General features: G+C 39.6%; 1 protein-coding gene across 1 annotated transcript in view; it reads left to right on the top strand.

The window, feature by feature from the left end:
- Positions 1–26,410, top strand: part of LOC130361041 (trichohyalin-like) — a 275,344-nt gene that overhangs the window by 9,549 nt on the left and 239,385 nt on the right. The window contains exons 5-9 of the mRNA XM_056563601.1: positions 3,127–3,177; positions 3,300–3,341; positions 5,248–5,292; positions 19,565–19,606; positions 22,993–23,037. Of these exons, the coding sequence (XP_056419576.1) occupies positions 3,127–3,177; positions 3,300–3,341; positions 5,248–5,292; positions 19,565–19,606; positions 22,993–23,037 (225 nt within the window). The remainder of the gene's footprint in view (positions 1–3,126; positions 3,178–3,299; positions 3,342–5,247; positions 5,293–19,564; positions 19,607–22,992; positions 23,038–26,410) is intronic.

Below are 26,410 nucleotides of genomic sequence, written 5' to 3'. Positions count from 1 at the left end.
TGGTGCAGTTTCCGAGATGACTTCTTTAATTTTTAACCCCTTAAGTACCAAGCCCATTTTGGCCTTAAGGACCAGACCAATTTTATTTTTGCATTTTCGTTTTTTCCTCCTCGCCTTCTAAAAATTATAACTCTCTTATATTTCCATCCACAGACCCATATGAGGGCTTGTTTTTTGCGTCACCAATTGTACTTTGTAATGACATCACTTATTTTAACGTAAAATGTACGGCGCAACCAAACAAATATTATTTATGTGGGAAAATTGAAAAGAAAACCGCAATTTAGCACATTTTGGAAGGTTTTGTTTTCACGCTGTAGACTTTCCGGTAAAAATGACATGTTTTCTTTATTCTGTTGGTCAATATGATTAAAATGATACCTATGATATATGCTTTTATATAATAAAAAAAAATCTCAAACCATTTTAACAAAATTTGTATGTTTGAAATTGCCCTATTTTGACCACCTATAACTTTCTAAATTTTCCGTATATGGGGCAATATTAGGGCTCATTTTTTGTGCCATGATCTGTAGTTTTTACCAGTACCACTTTTGCTTAGGTTTTACTTTTTATTCATTTTTTATAAATTTTTTTGAATAAAATGTGACAAAAAAGCAGCAATTTTGGACTTTTTAAAAAAAAAATTACGTTTACGCCGTTCACCATATGGGATGATTAACAATATATTTTAATAGTTCATACTTTTATACATGCGGTGATACCAAATATGTGTATTAATTATTTTATTTACTCTTTTTTGGGGGTAAAATGGGGAAAAACAGACGTTTTACTTTTTATTGGAGGAGGGGATTTTTCTAATTTTTTTACTTTTTTATTTTAAATTTTTTAACTTTTGTTTTTACACGTTTTATGTCACCATAGCGGACTATTCATTGCAATCATTTGATTGCTAATACTGTGCAGTGCTATGTATAGGACACAGCACTGCTCAGTATTATCGGTGATCTTCTGCTCTGGTCTGCTCGATCTCAGATCAGAGCAGAAGACCCCGGGAGATGGCCAGAGCAAGGTGAGGGGACCTCCGGCCGCCATGCTGGATGATCGGATCCCCACGGCAGCGCTGCGGGCGATCCGATCGTCCATTCAAACTACCGCAATGCCGCAGATGCAGTGATCTGTATTGATCACGGCATCGGAGGGGTTAATGGCGGACATCCGCGCAAATGCGGATGTCCGCCATTACCAGCGGGTCCCTGGCTGCTGATATCAGCCGGGACCTGCCGGGCATGACGCGAGCACCGCTCCGGTGCTCGCGATCATGTCGGCGCGTAAATGTACGTCATGGTGCGCTAAGTACCACGTCACCATGACGTACATTTACGTCCATTGTCGTTAAGGGGTTAAATACGCCTCTGAAAAATGTAAGAAGCAATCTGATTGGATGCTATGGACAACTGCACCATTCTTCCTCTACACAGGTTTTGATAACTCTCCTCTATTGTGTGCACAGATAATCACTTTTTCTTAGACTTACATAAAGCCTATTATTGTTAAAATGGGCATGCAATTTTGTGGATGCATTTATTTTACAATGAAATACACCTAAAAATACACTGTGGAAATAACTGTGACTCAGGCTGATAGGAAATCTGATACATCTTCATTGTCTAGTCTACTCTAAGGCTGTAACACCTTTTGCCACATATTATTTGTGTGCAATTTAAATGGGCACTGTCAGATACAAAAACATTTTATATGTTGTACATCTTGGAAAAACATGAACCTTTCTAATATACTTCATAAGAAAATTTTATTTCCTTTTTATAGAAATCATGGCCTATAAAATCATGGCATTGTCCAAACTAAAGCACAGACATGGACAAAGTCCAGTAAGGCTGGGTTCACATATGTCTGGCAACTGGCATAGGTGAGCTCAGCCTGAATCACGATGCAACTGATGCCACAACTGATGACAGCTTGTCATAAGTTGTATTGTATCCGGCGTCCATTGTTTCTGGGCAAGCTGCGTTCCCCTGGGATTAGTTCTAGCATCAGTTTCCCTCTGATGCTGTGCTGGACACTGCACATATGTGAACCCAGCCTAAATGAGGGTGGGCTAGCATTCCTCAGTGCTCTCTTCTGTCTGATAGGACAGGAGAGAGCACAGAAAAGTACTATCAGACAGGAGACAGCAGAGAAGATTCCGATCAGACATAAAGGAGTGCTAGCCCACCCTCACTTACTGGACTTTGTTCATGCCTGTGCTTCAGCTTGGACAAAGCCATGATTTTATAAGCCATGATTTCTATAAAAAGGAAATACAATTTTCTTATGAAGTATATTAGAGAGGTTCATGTTTTGCCAAGATGTACAACAGAGAAAACGTTTTTGAATCTGAGGGGTAGCTGGAAAACATATATATATATATATTTTTTATCAACTGGTACTAGAAAGTTAAACAGATTTGTAAATTACTTCTATTTAAAAATCTTAACCCTTCCAGTACTTATCAGCTGATATATGCTCCACAGGAAGTTCTTTCCTCTTGACTTTCCTTTCTGCCTGGCCACAGTGCTCTCTGCTGACACCTCTGTCCATTTTAGGAACTGTCCAGAGTAGGAGCAAATCCCCATAGCAAACCTCTCTTGCTCTGGACAGTTCCTGACATGGACAGAGGTGCCAGCAGAGAGCACTTGTGGTCAGACAGAAACAAAATTCAAAAAGAAAAGAATGTCCTCTTAAGTATACAGTAGCTGATAAGTACTGGAAGGATGAAGATGTTTTAATAGAAATAACTTACAAATCTGTTTAACTTCGTGGAGCCAGTTGATTTAAAAGAAAATGTTTTCCAGTGGAGTACCCCTTTAAGCCATTTGCCATTACCTTTTCCTGAGACCACCCCCCTGTTGGGAAAAAGGGGAAATGTATTTGAATGTCTGTCTTGTACTACTTTTACCTGTTCAGAACAAAAATTTGAAATCCTAAGTGATATGAGAAAATAGTTAGACATTTACAATTTGAGTATATGATTCTAACCTGTTTTCTGTTTTTCAGTTATTATGATCATACTTTCCAACATGTTTTTGCCCAAATGAAATTTTATTTGGCAGAATATATTAAAGTACATCAAAATATTATTTTCACTATGTATAATTCTTTCAGAGCCAGAAAAGCAACTAGAAGAAAAGCAAATTATTGTACCACAACCAGAAGGTAAGTTGGAAAAAAGAATAAGCTAGAACCATATAGACCAGGGCTACACTCAGAAAATTCTGGGTACTATCCAGCAAACAGTTTGTCATATTGTACAAAATAATAATTTGCCTTTTTTTCAGTGGTTTTACTAGATCAGGAAAAGATTACACCAGCACCAACAGGTATTTCTTATTTGTTCTTTATACCTGAAAAGTAACTTTTTTAGTCAATCCTTCAGTAACTGTATTTGTGTATATGATGTAGTGCAAATGTTGGCTATAACCATCATATGTGAGTATGTTCTTGGTGTTATATCCAATCCTGTCAGTCCATCCTGGCCAATTAGATATCTTAGCTCCTCTGCTAGCGGTCACCCTTCACCTTCATGCTGTTTTACAAAAAAAGAAAGACAAAAAATACTCTACATCTCTTTTCCATGTATTTATGTACATTTTAGTACAATATTACTAAAAAAAACTTTTGAAACATCCTGCTTTAACTCCTTCCCACCCCAGGATGTATACATACTTCCAAGTTGCTAGCTTGTTAGTGCAACTAGACATATGCATACGTCCTAGCGATCTCATGCTCTGCGCGATGCGCTGCAGGAGATCGCCAGCGGGACCCAGCTGTCAATCACAGCTGAGGTCCTGCCACAGTTGCCGGTGCCACGATTGTATTCGTCCTGGCAGCATTAACCCCATATATGCCCCATAGATCAATCCTGATCACAGCATCTATGGTGTTGACAAGGGGAGGGTGTACCTTTTGTTCATCAATGGTGGCGCCGTGATACGATTGCGGGTCGCTGTTGGTTGCTATGGCCGCAGAAGGTCAGATGATGACCTCCTGTCTGCCTTCTATGGAAGCCTGTGAGTACCAGCCACAGGCTGGATCACACAGGCTATACTGTGTGCAGCTGATCAGGTCATACTGCGCTGAAGTACAAATGTATTGTATAAAAAGTGAAAAAAATTATAAAAGGTTCTTCAATAAAAGTATAAAGTATAAAATAATTTAATAAAATAAATGCCCCATTCCCAATAAAAGCCCTGTATTATCATAAAAAACACAAATCATATACATACTAGGTATTGCCAAATCCGTAATGACGTGTACTATAAAGCTATAACAACAAAAAAGCGCAAAATTAACCAATTTTGGTGCTAATAGCGGAATTAAAAAGATCAAAAGGTAGCATGTATCGCAAAAAGGATACCAATGAAAAGTACAGCTTGTCCCGCAAAAAATAAGCTCTCACTCAATGGCGTCAGATGAAAAATAAAAGAGTTACGGCTATCAGAAAATGATAACACAAAAAAGGGAAAAAATAAATTTTGCTCAGAAAAGAAAAAAGAACATAAAATGTTATATAACATGGGCATTGCCATAATCATACCGACCGACAGAATACATATAACACCACTTTTACCGCACACTGAACACCATAAAAAAATATAATTTTAAAAAATGCCAGAAATTTTCCAGTTTTCCGCAATATTTTAGAGTTTTTCACAGAAAATGCTGCATGTTATATAAAGTACATGTCACGAAAAAAACTATCTCAGAATCGCTCCGCTCAGAAAAAGCATTCTAAAGTTATTACCATTTAAAGAGACACATGTCAAATTTATAAAAAAAAAAAAAAAAAGAGCCTGGTCATTGAGGTAAAAAATGGGTCCATCCTTAAGGGGGTTAACAAAAAAAGGAAAAACAGTAAACATGAAGCTTTTAAGATAAACTGTCCATTTTTTTTCCATTTGATTCCATTTCTGAAGGATCTTTTTTGTCTTCTTTTTTAGAGGTTGTAGAATTCATTCACACTGCTATCAGTGGCTCTGTTGGTAGTTCCGGTAAATTGTAAATATTGATTAAAACCCTAAAGCAAACAACCAATATGTTGCTGTATTTTATAAATAAAGTAAATAAAGTTTTATGAAATATATATATATATATATATATATATATATATATATATATATATAGTAAAAACTTCATATTTTCTTTAAAATAAAGACCAAAATATTAAGTAAAATAGACTTTGTATTTTTTTCTAATGTCATCACATTATACGTATTTATTTTTCAGAGATCACAAAGGAGGAAGAAAAACCTGAATTGCCAGTACTTGCAGGTATTCCTTTTTTGTAGTTCTGTTGGATAAGATTTATTCCTCAAAAATGTTTGACTAATATACTGGGCACATTCTTGGTGGCATAATTATTGCTTTATAATTAGATCTAACATTAGAGGATTATAAGACAAAAACATTGTAAGTCATGTCATATCAGGCTTTGTAGAGAAATGAAAAGAAGCACATTTTATTATTAGAAAATATTAATATTGGACAAGAAAATACAAAAATACCTTCCTTTTCTTTGAAATGAATACACAAATTACATTATATCAAAAACAGAAAAGATTTTTCACCAACCCCATCAGGTGTTCTAAAAGTAAACTTAATATAGGAATTGATATTTCAACAATTTTTATTAAAGAAAAGGATATAAAGCATATTTTGACATAGCAATTAGAGAAAATGTCAAGAATAAAGAATATTACACAGCCCCAGAACAAGAAATAAATTAGACCGTAGAACAATAATTAAAATCACAATAACAGAGATGTCTGCAGATGACAATAAATTTGAAAAGAGCTTCTAGAGGCCCCAAAGGCAACAGAACAAAATAATAATTAATTAAAAAGGTAACGGCAAGGAAGGTAAAACAGAAATAGAGAAAGAAAGTGTTGGTTCTTCAATTGATCTGCCATTTTGTGTCTCAAACATTAGAGGACCTTCAAAAACAATGCTGATTTTACTTGACAAATGTTTGTATACATTGGCCCTGATTTATGAAAAGTGTTGGGTTTTTATTTGTGTGGACTGATGTTTCAGGCTTGTAGGATTCTATTCTATTTACTATGGGATTCACAGGTAGGAAAGGTCTGACCAGCTTTTCTTGGTGGGAATTTCCAGACATTTTCAGCCAAAGGATATTGTGTGAATTCAACAGTAAATAGGTCAGGCTGTAAGAACATGGCCCTTTTTATGGCAAGCCATGCCCCTTTCATGGCAGCCACATCCCTTTTTTCTGGTTTGACTGGTTTGTAGGTTTATCATGGCGCATTGTATCACAAAATCTGGTGCAGACACAATTTGTGGCGCAGTGCCACACTTTGGGGGCCAACCTGACAAAGATAAATCAGGGCTACTATTGTCATGTCTGCAAAATTTTGGATCCGAAGGGGACCAAACATTCTCAACAGATTTGACCTTATCCTAAAAAATGCTACAAAGCATTTTTTTTATTAACCCTTATTTAAAATAGTTTAAAGTGTCATAGAGACATCTGATAAGTTTAGATCGGTCAGGGTCTGGGTGTTCAATACTGATAAATAAAGCTCCCCAGCTCACTGCAATCTTTTTCTCACTGAAATAAGACTTACATAGTAAGTTAGTCATATTAAAAAACTTTATTCCACAACCCATGAAGCAACAACAGGATGATCCAGGGAATATGAGTGCCTTAGATGGAATAAATAAAGTGTTTATAACTATTTCCATCAAGGCTGGATTTATATAGTGTTTGACAGTTTCTGCAACACAGTGAATTTCCTAGATTGCTGTATTATTAATACACAAAGTAAAGTTTGTCTGAAGGGGTAACAACGATATATATATCACTGACCAGTATCTGTAATCTAAAGATTGCAAAAAAATATTCTTCAATGGGGACTAAAGAAAAAAGTAAACAAAGGTTTTAATAATAGTATATTAGTCCCTCCAATAGAAAATAAAATTATCTTCTTTTATTCTATTTGAAAAAAAAAAAGGAAAATATAAAAATAAATCAACATATTTGGTATCGTCGTGTGTGATCTATTAAAATATTATGTTAATCATAGAAACGGTGAGAGACAGAGTGAAAGGCACTGCTACTTCCAGGTGTATAGTGGTGCGGGATCTCTAATAGGAGGCTACTGCCGTCGGTGGTGCACAACTCTCTCGGGAAGTGTAGATATACACAAGGCAATCACAACAAAGCAGGTAATGAAAGAGGGCAACTCACCACGTTGTAGTAGAAACAAACGGCTTTATTCTTTAGACATCAGTGCAGTTATGCGGCAGCACTTCGCCTCGCAGGGCGGACGCCAGCCTTGTTTCTGAACAAGGCTAGCGTCCGCCCTGCGAGGCGAAGTGCTGCCGCATACCTGCACCGATGTCTAAGAATAAAGCTGTTTGTTTCTACTACAACGTGGTGAGTTGCCCTCTTTCATTACCTGCTTCGTTGTGAATATTATGTTAATGATCCTGTTCGGTGAACAGCGTAAACATAAAAAAAAATTACCAAAGTCCAAAATTGCTGATTTGAGGTCACCTCACATCCCAGAAAAAATGAATAAAAAGTGATCAAAAAGGCACCTATATGCAAAAATCACTGATGAAAACTACAGATCATGTCGCAAAAAAGAAACCCTCATACAGCCCCGTATACTGAAAATTAAAAAAAGTTATAGGAATGAGATGAGGACAATTTTAAACATACTAATTTTGTTTTAAAAAGTTTGAGTTTTTCTTAAAGTAGTACAATAATAGAAAAACATGTAAAGATTGGTTTCATTTAAGTCGTATTGATCCACAAGATAAATAGAACATGTCAGTTTTACCATAAAGTGCACTGTGTAAAACAAAACACAAAAGTTGCTAAATTGCTGTTTTTTTTTTTTTTTTTTTATATCAATTTCCCACCATAAATAAAAAATTTTTTGGTTGTGCCATTGATTTTATGGTAAAATAAAAGGTATCATTACAAAGAATAATTGGTTGCACAAAACAAAAAGTCAGAAGGAAAAAAAGAATACACAAAAATGAAAATCTCTGTGTCCTCAAGGCCAAAATGGGCTGTGTCCTTAACCCCTAAAGGTCTTTTTTTTACACTTTATAAGTCCCCTTAGGGGACTTTTAGTAGGAATCATTAGATTCCTCATACAGATCAATGTTATTCCATAGAACTACATTGATCTGTGTGATCTGCACTTGAATCACCTCACTGGACCACCAGGGAGTGTTTACAGGTCCCTTCAGACGCTGCTTTCAGCTTTGGCAGCGGCGATCTAAAGGGTTAATAGCCGTCCGCAGCAATCCCGAATGTCGGCTATTAACACTGGGCCTCAGCTACAAGAATCAGCTGGGGCCGTCCTTTATGGGTCAGGAGCCCGCATCATACACCATTAATGGCACAAGGACGTGTATACATGTCCTTGATCGTTAACCAGTTAAGGGGTTGCACTGGGAGCATGTGAATTTATGCTATGAAAGTGCTGCATGTTTAGTACAGATTTTCACTATTTACTGCAACAGGGATGTCAAGTAAGTGTAAACCAGATGTATTTATGTGTCTGTAAAACCGCCGCAAATCTTAGTCTGACTGTGGGTCTAAAGACCAAAAACAACAGAATCTCTATGATGGCCGGGAATTGTGACTATGATATAGCTGTGAAAATCCTCCCATGTTGCACTAGCATACTGTGGGATAACAGGGAAATTCCAATTGTTAGCAAGGAGTAAACATACAGCCCTTCACTTTCATAATTGTCAGCAGCACATGCCCTGTTTGCAGGAAGATATGTGCTGCCAACAAACAGTATGGCTGTACACGGTCATTCATCGGCATATCGCTTGACCTTTTACATAGCTATAATTTGGCACAAACATTTCTTTGAACATTCTTTTGACCACTAATGTCTGAGTGTAAATGAGTCTTAAAGGGGTACTCTTTAAGTATTTGTTAAATACTTCTATTTAAAAAGTCTAATCCTTCCAGTGCTTTTCAGCTGTTTTTTGCTCCACAGGAAGTTGTATAGTTATTTTCTGTCTGACCACAGTGCTCTCTGCTGACACCTCTGTCCGTGTCAGGAACTGTCCAGAGCAGTAGAGGCTTGCTATGGGAATTTGTTCCTTCTCTGTACAGTTCCTGTCAGTAGATAGCACTGTGGTCAGACAGAAAAGATCTATGGTATACTGGAAGGACTTAGATTTTTAAGTAGAACTAATTTACAAATCTTGATAGTAGAGATAGCGAAAAAAGTCGGCAAAGCACCAGCGCTGGCTCATGTGAGGTCTTGCTTTATTGCGACATACTAACTGTACAAAATGCATGGCAGAGACAGACAGGTGGGGGGTACAAAGGTGCCCATCTTCGTACCCCCCACCTGTCTGTCTCTCCCCTGCATTTTGTACAGTGAGTATGTCGCAATAAAGCAAGACCTCACATGAACCAACGCTGGTGAGTTTCCGACTTTTTTCGCTATCTCTACTATCAAGTACACTGAACTGTTTCATTTAGTCTGAGCACCACCCGAGTTTCTACAACAGAGACCGTGATCCCCTCACCCACTTACACCACTCCGCACACAGACTTGGCAGTGCCGAGTCCACCTTTGCTTTTGTTAATTTACAAATCTGTTTAAATTTCTGGCACCAGTTGATTTGATTTTTTTTCCACCAGAGTACCTGTTTAACCCCTTAAGGACCGTTTTTTTTTTCCATTTTTGCACTTTCATTTTTTGCTCCTTGCCTTTAAAAAAATCATAACTCTTTCAATTTTGCCCCTAAAAATCCATATGATTGGTTATTTTTTGCGCCACCAATTCTACTTTGTAATGACGTCAGTCATTTTGCCCCAAAATCTATGGTGAAACGGAAAAAAAAATCATGGTGCAACAAAATTGAAAAAAAAAAAACGCTGTTTTGTAACTTTGGGGGCTTCCGTTTCTACGTAGTACATTTTTTGGTAAAAATGACACCTTATCTTTATTCTGTAGGTCCATAGGATTAAAATGATACTCTACTTATATAGGTTTGATTTCGTCATACTTCTGGAAAAAATCATAACTACATGCAGGAAAATTAATACGTTTAAAATTGTCATCTTCTGACCCCTATAACTTTTTTATTTTTCCGCGTGTGGTATGAGGGCTCATTTTTTGCTCCGTAATCTGAAGTTTTTAACGGTACCATTTTGGCGTTGATATGACTTATTGAATTTTTTTGCGCGTACGTCATTGACCGTGCGGATTAATTAACGATATATTTTTATAATTCGGACATTTCCGCACGCGGTGATACCATATATGTTTATTTTTATTTACACTGTGTATTTTTTTATGGGAAAAGGGGGGTGATTCAAACTTTTAATAGGGGAAGGGGTTAAATGATCTTTATTCAATTCTTTTTTTTACTTTTTTTTTTGCAGTGTTATAGCTCCCATAGGGACCTATAACACTGCACACACTGATCTTCATCATTGATCAATGGTTTCTCATAGGAAACCAGTGATCGATGATTCTGCCGCTTGACTGCTCATGCCTGGATCTCAGGCACTGAGCAGTCATTCGGCGATCGAACAGCGAGGAGGCAGGTAGGGACCCTCCGGCTGTCCTGTAAGCTGTTCAGGATGCCGCGATTTTGCCGCGGCTATCCCGAACAGCCCACTGAGCTAACCGGCAGTTTTTACTTTCACTTTTAGCCGCTTGGCTCAGCTTTGAGCCCGCGGCTAAAGGGTTAATAGCGATCAGTGCCACGCACGCAAGGGGTTAAGTCAATGATCCCTTCTCTGGCTGCTCCTGTCTTCCTATCATTGACTTTTGATTACTGCAGCAGCACGTCAGAAGATTAAGCCCATACACTGCTTTCCTATTGTGAAGTTAACTGCAGGGAGACAGTTTAAGGTTAACTCTAATGACTTGTCATAAATAAACGGCAGTGATAATGAGACAAGAGCAGCTAGACAACTGAGCTAACTGCTCCCCATATATATTACATTCTGGGCCCTGACAATTACAATGGTCACCCTACTCTCCCAGGATAAAGCTTTTGCCAGTAACTTTTTCCCCTCCCACTTCAAGATTTGATGGTCCAGTCTGTGTCATGGCCCCTCCTTTTAATGAACAATATGGTTATATTTTTTTTAAAAAAGCAGCTACTTCCATACTGTAGCTTTCTGCCGGCCAGAGTGTGCCTATTTAATTATTGGCAGTAAGTTCTGCCTCCACAAGGTATCAACTTAGAGACTGGACCCTCAGTGCCTATCAGATAATAAAGCCTTGCCTAGATTAAGCTCTTTTTAGAAGAATGTTTTGTGTATCTCTACTGTATCAATTTAATTATTATCAGAAGGTTCCACCCCTACAAGGTGCCAACTTGTGGAGTGGACCTTTAGGGTCTGTAAGAAATAATGCCCTGCCCAGAAGAAGCTCTCTGTTTAGAAGGATGTTTCATTTATCTCTGCACTAGCCCATAAATAACAATATGAGGATAACAGAAAGTAAAATAATCAAATTATACCCTAATTAAAAAAAAAATTCATAAACTAAAGTTTTTTACAGAAAAAGACAAAACTTGGTCTGTGTCATTCACCATATCTCATCCAGTAGCTGAAACATAAATGATGTGGAGATATAAAAATGTCCAATAATAAGTATACCATTTTATACAGTATCAGTATCAGTAAAGCTTTTCTTGCTTGGACAAGGCCTTCCTATCATTTTCCTGGTATACTTTTATGTAATGTAATAAATCAGTTTCTGCCCACATTGCTACATCAGTAGCAATAAAACATAGTTTTGCTTAAAGAGAAAGCTAAAACACCCAGGGGAAAAATATTTCAAGAAAATATTTATCTCTCTGACTTCAGAGCTTGCTCAATTCAATTGTTTTTTTCTGTAAAATTCTACACACTGAATCTTTCTTTCCTTCTTCTTTTTAAGTTTTATTTTTCCCATTGGTATGTTTAATGTGTTAGTCGCTACAGTATGCTGTTGCTTTTTAGAATGGTAACATATGAGCATTAGGGATAATTAACAAACAAAGCAACATATTGTTCCTCATATACGTCTGTTATAATATGAGAACATTCAGAATACCAAGAAACCAACCAAAGACATTATTACTGTTTATTTTGGCAAAGAGTAAATTCCATTTTAGAGAGAAAGTATCATCAGAAGACTATAAGGAATATTTATTAAACTGCACTAGTACAGTTAGCTCTAACATCACCATTTCTCTGGATAAATGTGCAGCTTTAGAGGGCCTGTGGCGTTCACACCAAGAGGGTGGAGGCTGGATGAGCACTTAGCCTTGCATGGAGGGGGCAGGCCATGGGCACGCTTTTCTCAAATGTGACTTTAAGGCCTACTTGTGACACCCTAAGTCGCAAAAACACACACCACCTCAAGAGGAGCAACGGCAGCCAGTGAGCCACTGGATTTAATATGAGGTGTTTAACGGTAGTCCACCGGTTGGTCCATTAGATTTCCCAGTAGTGCGATGAGACCCCAAGGAAATGATTTGCAATCAGTGAGTATAGCCCTAGTAGTAACCTGTTTTTACAACTAGCACTCCGGCCAGACACACTGGCCTTGAGCGCTTTCCTGTCCTGTCCTCCTCTGCCGGTGGTGCCGCGGTTTGTATGTGAACGCCAGGCTGTTACTCACCTCCTGCTTCCTCTGCTTTCCCAGGTCGCCGGCACGTGCCGGCTCTCTGCGATTTAAAGGGTCAGTATGCCATTAACTGGTTACTGCTGCTTGCTGACACATTAAGTGTCAGCACTTCCTGTTTCCCCTAGCTGGATCTTTGTGCCTTGCTGCGTAAGAGATAGCGTACCTCCTGTGTGTTCTGCTATTCCTTGTACCAGTTCCTTCAGCTCCGTTCTCTGACCATGCTCCAGTGCAGCCTGTCCTGACCTTTCAGCCTGTCCCTGACTAAGAGTTTGCCTCATCCTCCCTGTACCACATTACGCCTCGGCAGTCTGTGTGGACAAATCGTATCAGGGGTAGCAACCTGGGTACCGCTGCAGATCCATGAAAACCAGCAGCACCTTAGACTCCGCTCCCTGGTACGGCCCACGTCATCATCCACACAGGTTCAGCGGATCCACTTCACCACTGCCTTCACAGTAAGATCCGGCCATGCATCCCGCTGGGGTGCCTCTGCCTGATGTTACGGATCTTTGCACCATCAGGGCTCAACAGTCACAACAGTTAGCTGATTAGGTGCAACAGCTGAATCAGTTGTCTGCTATGATGCAGCAGCTTCTTTCCGTCCATCAGCAACAACAGCAGCAGCCACAACCTGTTCCAGAGGCTCCTTCACTCCCTGCAGTTTCTTCCGAATCTAAGCTTCATTTATCCTTGCTTACGAAGTATGAAGGAGATCCCAAGTTGTGTAGAGGTTTTGTCACCCAGTGCTCTATGCATTTGGAACTCATGGCAGATCAGTTCCCAAGAGAGCAAGCTAAAGTAGTGTTTGTGGTCAATCTGCTGTCTGGAAAAGCCTGTGTCTTCCAACCTACAGGCCTTTCTCTCTGAATTCTGCAATGTCTTTGAAGAACCTGCACGGGTTTCCTCTGCTGAGACTGCTTTACTGAACCTCAGCTAAGGGGACTCTTCAGTTGTCGATTACGCAGTTCAATTCCGCACCTTAGCTTCCAAACTGGCCTGGAATTATGAGGCCTTATGTGCTACATTCAAAAAGGACTTTCTAGTAGAATCAAGGACGCTCTCGCTGCACAAGATCCTCCGTCTACTAATCCTTTTGGCCACTTGGATTGACGTGCGTTTTGCCGAGAGGCAGGAAGAACTTCATTTGGAGAGGGAACCTGTCCGAACACAGCGATTTCCCCATATGGCACCCGTGTTCCAACATCCTCCTTTACTGTCTCCATTGCCTTCTGCCGAAGAGGCTATGCAGGTGGATCGAACTTGGCTAACACAGCAGGAAAGAATCCGTTGATGCAGTGAGAATTTATGCCTCTATTGTGCCAGTTTGGAGCACTTTCTCAATGCTCACACCTAGGGCACGTAGGAGAGGCGTCCCTGGGTGTGAATACTTCCTCTCGTCGTTTGACCATGCTGGTCTAAGTCTATACCTCTTCTTCTAAGACATATTTCTACGCCTCAGCCTTTTTGGACTCAGGTTCCACAGAAGATTTTATTGCTGCTTCCTTGGTCCATAAACATCGTCTCCCAGTGACTCGGCTTGCTAAGTGTTTGTATATCTTTTCTGTCAATGGAGAAAACCTAAATTGTATGGTGCTTTTCCGCACTGAATCTCTCATCATGCAAGTAGGAGTCTTACATAAGGAGAAGATTGAGTTCTACGTTCTTCCTCAGTGTATTTTGGAACTTCTACTTGGTCTTCCTTGGCTTCAACGTTACACTTCGCATCTCGACTGGAAATCTGGTGAGGTCACTTGTTGGGGACCTTTTTGCCAAAACCACTGAATTTACCCAGCCTAAGACTGTCTCTTCGCCTCCTGCTGCTATTCTGTGTACCAGTTCCTTCAGCTCCATTCCCTGCACTCCAGTGCTGCCTGTCTTGACCTTTCAGCCTGTCCCCGACTACGAATTTGCCTCATCCTCCCTGTACCATGTTACACCTCGGCAGCCTGTGTGGATGAGTCGTATCAGGGGTAGTGACCTGGGTGCCGCTTTGCGGCGGGCTCCTGTTAAAACCAGCGGCTCCTTAGACTCCGCTCCCTGGTACGGCCCGCACCATCATCCACACAGGTTCAGCGGATCCACTTCACCACTGCTGCTACACCTGTGTCCAAGTGACACAGAACATAATGCATCAGCTTATAGACATATGTTATTTTTATAAATAGAAATATGCAATATGATAATGGGATGAAAAAAACACAGTCCTAAAAAGTAATTGAAGTATAAAAAGTTTAAATATAGCTGCAAGCATCAATGCAGGTGGCCAAGCTGCAGAGCTGGGTTATAACACACGATTGCTATGACCCCTGATGGTGGAGAAGGGGATCGGGGATATGTGTGCTTATATTCACATATTCACCTCTCAGTTGCCTGACAAAGCACCTATTGGCATGATACGGTCCTTGGCCCCGACGTCTGAGCTCCCCCCGGAGTCATCCGCTGCCTCCATGCTAGGACCGACTAAGTTCGGTGGATAAACAGATCCGAAATGATGTGTCTGTAACCTGAAACGGTGATCTCCTTGTTCGAAGTTGTCTTATATTCACATTGTTCTTACCATTAACTTAAGAGAAGACTAAGTTTGCAGAATATTGCACAATCCAATATCGCAGCCAAACCATGTGATACATAGTGGTACAGAAAGTGATCACGTGCACTAATTTTCACCCGGTTCTGACCAGTAATTTTAGAGAAATCTATATTTGCAGAATATTGCGTAATCCAATATGGCCGCCCAATCTAGTGATCAAATGTGGTACAGAAAGTTATCATTAACATGTGTGTTAATTTTCACATTGTTCTGACCAGCAATTTCAGCAAAAACTACATTTTCAGAATATTGCGCAATCCAGTATGGCCCCCAAATCTGGTGATCACTAGTGGTACAGAAAGTGATGACAAACATGTGTGCTAATTTTCACATTGTTCTTACTAGTGATTAGTAAAGAATATAAGAGAAAACCACGTATGCAGAATTTTTTTTTCAATATTGTGCAAAATTGTCACAAAAAGCAAGATGGAGGCCTTACCATGTGACCTATGACCTTTATATTACATAAGCTTATGCACAGCTCATGGGTCTACCACTATGCAAAGTCTCATGAGTTTTGGAGTGCAGCAGATATAAGCATAATAATAATAATAAAAATAATATTCTGAGCAAAAACAATAGGTATCCAGTGCACACGTAAGATAACCACAAATCAAAAATGACCTAAATAATTAATATAATAGGCTATTTGATGTCAAATATGAAGACCAGTATGGAAAATATGCAAAAAAAATTATATTCATGCTACCAAGAAAATGATGTTAATTATATAACAATTTATGTGTACCACTTATCTGCACCAAAAAATTATACGTTCAGCCACAGAAAACAAGGCCTTTTCTTTAACCCCTTAAGGACTCAGGGTTTTTCCGTTTTTGCACTTTCGTTTTTTCCTCCTTACGTTTAAAAAATCATAACCCTTTCAATTTTCCACCTAAAAATCCATATTATGGCTTATTTTTTGCGTCGCCAATTCTACTTTGCAGTGACATTAGCCATTTTACCCAAAAATGCACGGCGAAACGGAAAAAAAAATCATTGTGCGACAAAATCGAAAAAAAAACGCCATTTTGTAACTTTTGGGGGCTTCCGTTTCTACGCAGTGCATATTTCGGTAAAAATTACACCTTATCATTATTCTGTAGGTCCATACGGTTAAAATGATACCCTACTTATATAGGTTTGATTTTGTCGCACTTCTGGAAAAAATCATAACTACATGCAGGAAAATTTATACGTTTAAAAATGTCATATTCTGACCCCTATAACTTTTTTATTTTTCCACGTACGGGGCGGTATGAGGACTCATTTTTTGCGCCGTGATCTGAAGTTTTTATTGGTATGATTTTTGTTTTGATCTGACTTTTTGATCACTTTTTATTCATTTTTTAATGTTATAAAAAGTTACCAAAATACGCTTTTTTGGACTTTGGAATTTTTTTGCGCGTACGCCATTGACCGTACGGCTTAATTAATGATATATTTTTATAGTTCGGACATTTACGCACACGGCGATACCACATATGTTTATTTTTATTTTTTTACACTGTTTTATTTTTCTTATGGGAAAAGGGGGGTGATTCAAACTTTTATTAGGGAAGGGGTTAAATGACCTTTATTAACCCTTTTTTTTTACTTTTTTTTTGCAGTGTTATAGGTCCCATAGGGACCTATAACACTGCACACACTGATCTCTCATCCTGATCACTGGCGTGTATTAACACGCCTGTGATCAGCATTATCGACGCTTGACTGCTCCTGCCTGGATCTCAGGCACGGAGCAGTCATTCGTCGATCGGACACCGAGGAGGCAGGTAAGAGCCCTCCCGGTGTCCGATCAGCTGTTCGGGACGCCGCAATTTCACAGCGGCGGTCCCGAACAGCCCGACTGAGCAGCCGGGATACTTTCAGTTTCACTTTAGAAGCGGCGGTCAGCTTTGACCGCCGCTTCTAAAGGGTTAATACCGCACATCGCCGCGATCGGCGATGTGTGGTATTAGCCGCGGGTCCCGGCCGTTGATTAGCGCCGGGACCCACGCGATATGATGCGGGATCGCGGCGCGATCCCGCTTCATATCGCGGGAGCCGGCGCAGGACGTAAATATACGTCCTGCGTCGTTAAGGGGTTAAGGGTGCCGTCACATATGTCCAATAATTGGCCTCAGTTTCCCTTTGGCAGCATGGAAAAGAGCTGAAGAGAACTGATCATTGAACTGATACCATTGAATGGGATTGTTCATATTAACCCCTTAACGAAGCAGGACGTAAATGTACGTCCTAGAGCGGAGATACTTAATGCACCAGGACGTACATTTACATCCTGTACATGACCACGAGCATCGGAGGACCCGCCAGTAATGGCCAACATCCACGATCGCGCGGATGTCTGCCATTAACCTCCCAGATGCCGTGATCAATACAGATCACTGCATCTGCGGGAGTGCGGTCAGAATAATGCATGATCAGATCACCCGCAGCACTGCCGGAGGGATCTGATCATCTGTAAAAGTGGCCGGAGGTCCCCTCACCTGCTTCCATTTGTCTCCCGACATCTTCTGCTCTGGTCTGAGATCAAGCAGACCAGTGCAGAAGATAGACGAGAACACTGATCAGTGCTATGCCCTATGCATAGCACTGATCAGTATTAGCAATTGAATGATGATTGCCTCTTTTTTATAACATTTTATTCCTAAAATTGTGGTTAAAAAAATATATGAAAAGTTTTATATATGCAAATGTGGTCTAAAAAAAAAAGTACAGATGATGGTTTAAAAAATGAGCCCCATACCACCTATAATACGGAAAAATGAAAAAGTTATAGGTCAGCAAAATAGAGGGATTTTAAACGCACTAATTTGGTTATAAATCATGGGTATCATTTTAATCGTATCGTCCCACAGAATAAAGAAAACATGTTTATTTTACCGTAAAGTGTACAGCGTGAAAACAAAACTTTCCAAAATTTGCTAAATTGTGGTTTTCTTATCCATTTCCCCACACAAATAGTACTGTATTTTTCGCCCTATAGGACGCACCGGCATATAAGACGCAACCAATTTATAGGTGCCAAATCTAAAAAAATTAACATTCTGAACCCAACAGTGGTCTTCAACCTGCGGACCTCCAGATGTTGCAAAACTAATACTCCCAGCATGCCCGGACAGCTGTTGGCTGTCCGGGCATGCTGGGAGTTGTAGTTTTACAACATCTGGAGGTCCGCAGGTTGACGACCACTGGCATAGGAGGTAGTACTCACGTGTCCCCGCCGCTCCGGACGCGTCACCGGTGCCTTGGATGTCGCTCCATCGCTGTCGCTGCTCCGGACGACTTCTTCCCCATCATCACGTCGCCGTCATCACGCCGCCGTCATCACGCCGCTACGCACGCCGCTCCTATTGGATGACGGCGTGCGCGACGACGTGATGGCGTCGAAGGAGAGTGCAGGGGATCCCGGCACGGAGAAGACACCGAGGAGGCAGGTAAGGTCCCTCCCGGTGTCCTGCAAGCTGTTTGGGACGCCGCGGCTGTCCCGAACGGCCCGACTGAGCAGCCGGGTTAGTGTTATCTTCGCTTCAGAAGCGGCGGTCAGCTTTGATCGCCGCATCTGAAGGGTTAATACAGGGCATCACCGTGTTCGGTGATATCCTGTATTAGCGGCGGGTCCAGGCCATTGATGGCCGCAGGTATTCGCCGTATAAGACGCACCAACTTTCCCCCCCAGAAAGAAAAAGTGCGTCTTATACGGCGAAAAATACGTTTTTTATTTGGTTGCGTTATAAATTTTTTGGTAAAATGAGTGATGTCATTACAAAGGACAATTGGTCGTGCAAAAATCAAGCCCCATACTAGTCTGTGGATAAAAATATAAAAGAGTTATGAGTTTTAGAAGGCGAGGAGGAAAAAACGAAAACGTAAATATAAAATTGTCCTAAAGGGGTTAATCCAGCATGTCAGTTTGGATGCAGAGTTGTTAAAAAAGCCATAAGGGGGAAAACACCTTTCAGCATTTCCCGGTATAACCTGCAGATATAACTGGGCACCAGACAATACACAACTCATGCGCTTTGCCATCAGTTGTAACATCAGACATATTGCTCTAGTTCTAGAAATATACTTTATAACCAGCTCCTTGATATACACCAAATAAGACCCCTGGATTAAGCTGGGAATCAACCATTGACTTCTGCAGGAAAGTGCTGTAGGTATGCTGTGTAATAATACAGAGGGCACTGTATAGGAAACAGAGGGCACTGTATAGGAATGATAAGATTACAATTTGCTGACAATATGCACTATTCACTGTTTTGTATACTAAACTTATTTTTTAATATGTGTTTTTCTATTAATCCTACAGAGACTTTAATACCAAAAGAACTTCCACCAATAGAACCAATAGGTAAGTCCAAAATACTGAATATTGCTAAAAATTGCTGGTCAACCATATTGAAATATGTTTTGTTGGTTGTTATATCAGTTTACCCCTGAATAAAGCACTTTTGCCTCCATATATGTATTAACACTTATAACACTCAATACAGTAACCTTCTGGTGAATTTGTTGTTGGTTTTTGCCTATTTATAAAAGCCAGTCTAAACAAGAGCTGCACTGTAAATGGGTAGTATGTATTACCCAAAGGTACTGACATATACAATACTAGAAGGCCTTTTCTGTAGTCATCCAATACTTTTCTTTTTTTATCCATTTGATGAGTTTACTAATTATTTATTTTTAGTGTTGCTCGCGAATATTCGCAAAGCGAATTTTATTCGCGAATATTGCATATTCGCGAATTCGCGAATATTCGCGAATATAGCACTATATATTCGTAATTACGAATATTCGTGTTTTTTTTTATTTATTTTTTTCACAGTACACATCACAGTGATCATCCCTCTCTCCTTCTAGCTTGTTTGGTGTAAAGAAGGCTCTAATAGTACTGTGTGAAACTGTCATGCGAATTTTCGCACATGCGAATATTAGCATATGCGAATTTTCGTTTGTGGAATGTTTATGCAAATGTTCGCATACGCGATTTTTCGCGCATGCAAAAATAAAACGAGGATATTGCGAATATGCGAATATAGGGCGAATATTCGTCCATATATTCGCGAATATTCGCGAATTCGAATATGGCCTATGCTGCTCAACACTATTTATTTTCCCAGTATCTGAAAAAGAAGAGGAAAAGCTGGCATTGGTGGTACCAAAAGGTAAAGTTTGGAATAATAATGTTTATCACTAACTCTAATTCAATTGTTGTACTGTAGATAGAAACTTACATCCCTATTATTGTACCTGAAAGGGATTATGCACCTCTGAATATAAATGTGCTATTTAAAAATGTAACTTGTTCCAAAATTCTGTACTGTATGTATTTCTGAATCAACTTTTAGGCTATGTTGACACTATGCAAAAAAAGCAACATATTTTGTATGTCCCTTTTATTTTTGCAACAATTCTCTTTTGTGTGCTTGTAAAAATGCTTGATAGAAACAGATGCCCATCCTATTAGGCTGGGTTCACATATATCAGTCGTCCGGCACAGTTTCCCTCCGGCGTGCACAGGAGGGAAACTGATGTTAGAACTGATCCCATTCATTTGAAAGGGACAGTTCACAATCATCCAGCGTCTCAATTTTGACGCCGGATGGTTGGACATGCCGGAGGGCACAGGAAGCTGCGTTCCCCTGTCCGTTGCCCAGAAACAATGGACGTTGCATGCCATACAACTGATGACAAGTTGGCATCAGTTGTGGCATCAGTTGAGTCGAGATTTAGGCTGAGTTCACCTATGCCGGATGCTAGACATATGTGAACCCAGCCATACAATTGAATGGGATTGTTCATATTAACCCCTTAACGATGCAGGACGTAAATGTATGTCCTAGAGCGGAGATACTTAACGCACCAGGATGTATATTTACATCCTGTACATGACCGCGAGCATCGGATCGATGCTCGGATCATGCGCAGCAGTTCCCAGCTGCTGATAGCAGCCAGGGACCCGCTAGTAATGGCCAACATCCACGATTGCGCGGATGTCTGCAATTAACTTCACAGATGCCGTGATAAATACAGATCACTGCATCTGCGGGAGTGCGGTCAGAATAATCCGTGATTGGATCAGTGCAGAAGATAGACGAGAACACTGATCAGTGCTATGCCCTATGCATAGCACTGATCAGTATTAGCAATCAAATGATTGCTATAAATAGTCCCCTATGGGAACTGCAGTATTAAAGTGTAAAAATAAAAGTAAGAAAAAGTAAAAAATAAAAGTAAAAAAATTTGAAAAATCCCCTCCCCCAATAAAAATGCAAATTGTCCCTTTTTCCCAATTTTACCCCAAAAAAGTGTAAAAAAAATGTTTTTAATAAACATATCTGGTATTGCTGCGTACGTACATATCCAAACTATTAAAATATAATGTTAATTTTCCCATACGGTGAGCGGTGTGAACGTAAAAAAAAAATGCCCAAAATTGCTGCTTTTTTTATACCATTTTATTCCAAAATTTTTTGATAAAAAATACATTAAAAGTTTTATATATGCAAATGTGGTATATAAAAAAGCACAGATGATGGTGTAAAAAATTAGCCTCATACCGCCTATTATACAGAAAAATTTTAAAGTTATTGGTCAGCAAAATAGAGGGATTTTAAATGCACTAATTTGGTTAAAATCATGGGTATAATTTTAATCGTATTGACCCACAGAATAAAGAAAACATGTCAATTTTACCGTAAAGTGTACAGCGTGAAAGCAAAACCTTCCAAAATTTGCAAAATTGTGGTTTTCTTATCAATTGCCCCAAACAAAAAGTATTTTTTGGTTGTGTTATACATTTTTTGGTAAAATGAGTGATGTCATTACAAAGGACAACTGGTCGTGCAAAAATCATGCCCCATACTAGTCTGTGGATGATAATGTAAAAGAGTTATGAGTTTTAGAAGGCGAGGAGGAAAAAACAAAAACGTAAATATAAAATTGTCCTAAAGGGGTTAATCCAGTTTGGATGCAGAGTTGCTAAAAAAGCCATAAGGGGGAAAACACCTTTCAGCATTTCCCAGTCTGACCTGCAGATATAACTGGGCACCAGACAATATACACAACTCATGCGCTTTGCCATCAGTTGAAACATCAGACATATTGCTCTAGTTCTAGAAATATACTTTATAACCAGCTCCTTGATATACACCAAATAAGACCCCTGGATTAAGCTGGGAACCAACCATTGACTTCTGCAGGAAAGTGCTGTAGGTATGCTGTGTAATAATACAGAGGGCACTGTATAGGAAACAGAGGGCACTGTATAGGAATGATAAGATTACAATTTACTGACAATATGCACTATTCACTGTTTTGTATGTTAAACTTATTTTTTATATGTGTTTTTCTATTAATCCTACAGAGACTTTAATACCAAAAGAACTTGAACCAATAGGTAAGTCCAAAATACTGAATATTGCTAAAAATTGCTGGTCAACCATATTGAAATATGTTTTGTTGGTTGTTATGTCAGTTTACCCCTGAATAAAGCACTTTTGCCTCCATATATGTATTAACACTTATAACACTCAATACAGTAACCTTCTGGTGAATTTGTTGTTGGTTTTTGCCTATTTATAAAAGCCAGTCTAAACAAGAGCTGCACTGTAAATGGGTAGTATGTATTACCCAAAGGTACTGACATATACAATACTAGAAGGCCTTTTCTGTAGTCATCCAATACTTTTCTTTTTTTATCCATTTGATGAGTTTACAAATAATTTTTTTTTCCAGTATCTGAAAAAGAAGAGGAAAAGCTGGCATTGGTGGTACCAAAAGGTAAAGTTTGGAATAATAATGTTTATCACTAACTCTAAATTCAATTGTTGTACTGTAGATAGAAACTTACATCCCTATTATTGTACCTGAAATGGATTATGCACCTCTGAATATAAATGTGCTATTTAAAAATGTAACTTGTTCCAAAATTCTGTACTGTATGTATTTCTGAATCAACTTTTAGGCTATGTTGACACTATGCAAAAAAAGCAACTTATTTTGTATGTCCCTTTTATTTTTGCAACAATTCTCTTTTGTGTGCTTGTAAAACTGCTTGAGAGAAACAGATGCCCATCCTATTAGGCTGGGTTCACATACATCAGTCGTCCGGCACAGTTTCCCTCCGGCATGCATCGGAGGGAAACTGATGTTAGAACTGATCCCATTCATTTGAATGGGACAGTTCACAATCATCCAATGTCTCAATTTTGACGCCGGATGGTTGGACATGCCGGAGGGCACTGGACAGGGGAACGCAGCTTGCTGCGTTCCCCTGTCCCTTGCCTGGAAACAATGGATGCCGCATGCCATACAACTGATGACAAGTTGTCATCAGTTATGGCATCAGTTGAGTCGAGATTTAGGCTGAGTTCACCTATGCCGGATGCCGGACATATGTGAACCCAGCCTTATTGTCAATGGGGCCATATCTGGCATCTGTTATGTTAGTAAGGCTGGGTTTGCAGATGTCCGGCGCCCGGCATAGTTTCCCTCTGGTGTGCATTGGACGGAAACTGATGCTAGAACTGATTCCATTCATTTCAATGGTACAGTTCACAATTATCCAGTGTCTCAATTTTGACGCCGGATGGTTGGACACACTGGACGGCATCGGACAGGGGAATGCATCTTCCCAAGCAAGCTGTGTTCCCCTGTTCGGTCCCCTCCGGCGTGTGCATTCATTCGGCGTCAAAATTGAGACACTGGATGATTGTGAATTGCCCCATTCAAATGAATGGAATCAGTTCTAGCATCAGTTTCCCTCCAGTGCATGCTGGAGGGGAACTATGCCGAACAACTGATATATGTGAGCACAGCCAAACAAATTCTCTGCATAAATAAAGCGAAGTTCAATAAAAAAAAAAAAAAAAAAAAAAAAAAAAAAGCTGTCTACCTCCATCCCTACGGCAGTTTTGTACATATTGTACAGTATTATACTTTTGATCCAATGTATAGCAGCTGCAGGTATTTACAGTGGAATGTTATCATTTACCATTGTTTATGTCTTTAAAGAAGATTAGAGCTCTAAATCATGCGGTGCTAAAGGGTTGCCATATAAATAAAGAAATCTCAGAAGATGCATATTACTGCCCTATTACATCTAAAAAGCTTTAAATGAATTGTCAGTAGGGAAAGTGCAGAAGCTGCACACAATAAAGAGCTTCACAATAAATATACTGTAGAACATAAGGTTCATGATCCTAAATAAGAATCCCTATATCACTTTGTATGAGGGCAAAGAGTAATGTCTCATTTATAGAATATACTTTTACTGACTGCACAAGGTGATTCTATTGCAGCCCTTAGCAGATAAGGAGGCTGCAGAAGCATCTCAAGAGCAAGTTATCAGGGCATTCAGAAATGTATCCATGGCCAGATAGGTCTCATTTATTATACTGCAGCTTGGTACAGGTCATAACATCTCTAGATTTAACAAGCAGTTTTAACAATATGAGTGACAGCCGGCAGAAATGTTGAATCCAACTACAGCTGAAAACCTTTTGTTCAAATAAATAATGAAGAGATTTCCAAGAGCATTATGTGCACAGACAACCACTTTCCCATATACTTTCATAGAGCACATTAATACAATACAAATGCATTTTTACAAATGATAAAGCACTGTGTAAACATAGTCTAACAGTTGTTCCTAGTAGAAAAAAGGAGACATAGAATCTCCATGTGCCAGAACCAGTCACAACTACGTTTACAGTATGCTACATAGATAGCACATTCATTTATCATACATATATAAGCTGAATAATGGAGCTTTGAGTCTAAGCACAATGTTACTATACATGATCTTCCTAAAGAACTCTGTGGCCAAGCCAAAAAAATTTGATTGCATTATTATTAAGTAACTTAAAGTGCCCTGATCACACACTTCACAGTTTCTTGATACACATTTTCTTTCCCAAGATATGTGGATTTATAGTTTGTCTGACTATTTAAAGGGGTACTTCCGCCCCAGGACATCTTATCCCCTATCCAAAGGATAGGAGATAAGATGTCAGATCTCGGGGGTCCCACCGCTGGGGACCCCCGTGATCTCGGCTGCAGCACCCTGTTATCATTACTGCCCAGAGCAAGCTCGCTCTGTGCATAATGATGGGCAATACAGGGGCTGGAGCATCGTGACGTTATGGCTCCGCCTTTTGTGATGTCACGGCCTGTCCCCTTAATGCAAGTCTATGGGAAGGGGCGCCATGCCCCTTCCCACAGACTTATATTGGGGGGCGGGCCGTGAGGTCACGAGGGGGCGAAGTCGCAATCAGGGGGTGTATATTAGGTATTCATTCCCCTTTATGTACAACACCCACCCGTTTCTGATAGTCACTCCCATTTTTAAAGTTAAGATCACGCCCATCTGACTTAATTCTCTGAATTGTCACACAAATTAAAAACTCTGATGTCTCTTAAATAAAAAGATATATCAAGAAGCCGTGAAAGTGTTTTAATCAAGGGACCCTAAGCTATTTAATAACAGTAAAATCTCATTTTTGAGGTGGTGGTTGGCCACAGGTCCCCTTTAACGAGAATCTGTCACCAGTTTTATGCCTTCCAAACTGTGGGCACCATGAAAGTGTCAGGCAATCCCAACAAACTATGTTCTACTCTGATATGCTCAAGTGTTTCAAAGTAAAACAGGAGCGCACTAGCTGCAATTTTATGTTGCCTGGAGTTTAAGTTGCATTTAAACAGAGAATTAGAAAGCGGCCACTCACCAAGATTTTCAGGTTAAAATCTTCAGTGCTTTATTTCTATCATGTTAAAATAGTTAACATGGCAGCCTGGTGGGGAGAGGAGGAACAGGTAGACGAGTCATCGTCATCTACCTGTTCCTCCTCTCCCCTCCATGCTGCCATGTTACCTATTTTAACATGATAGAAATAAAGCACTGAAGATTTTAACCTGAAAATCCTGGTGAGTGTCCGCTTTCTAATTCTCTGTTTGAATGCTACATATGCTGGATCCTGGGCCTCATCCAAGGACCCTATATCTTATACTTTTACTAGCAGAGCTCCTCCAGGATACATTTGACTACTAGCCTCTTTAAATGCATCACAGTACCGTTGTCTACATTCACAAGTAGTAGCCGACTCCACACCTTCTACCTTGATTTCATGGAGTTTAAGTAGCATTAAATTGGTGA

The sequence above is a fragment of the Hyla sarda genome, chromosome 3, assembly GCF_029499605.1.
Source record: "Hyla sarda isolate aHylSar1 chromosome 3, aHylSar1.hap1, whole genome shotgun sequence".
Taxonomy (NCBI): Eukaryota; Metazoa; Chordata; class Amphibia; order Anura; family Hylidae; genus Hyla; species Hyla sarda.
The sequence above is the reverse complement of the archived record's forward strand: the minus strand, read 5'-3'. Positions and strand labels throughout refer to the sequence as shown.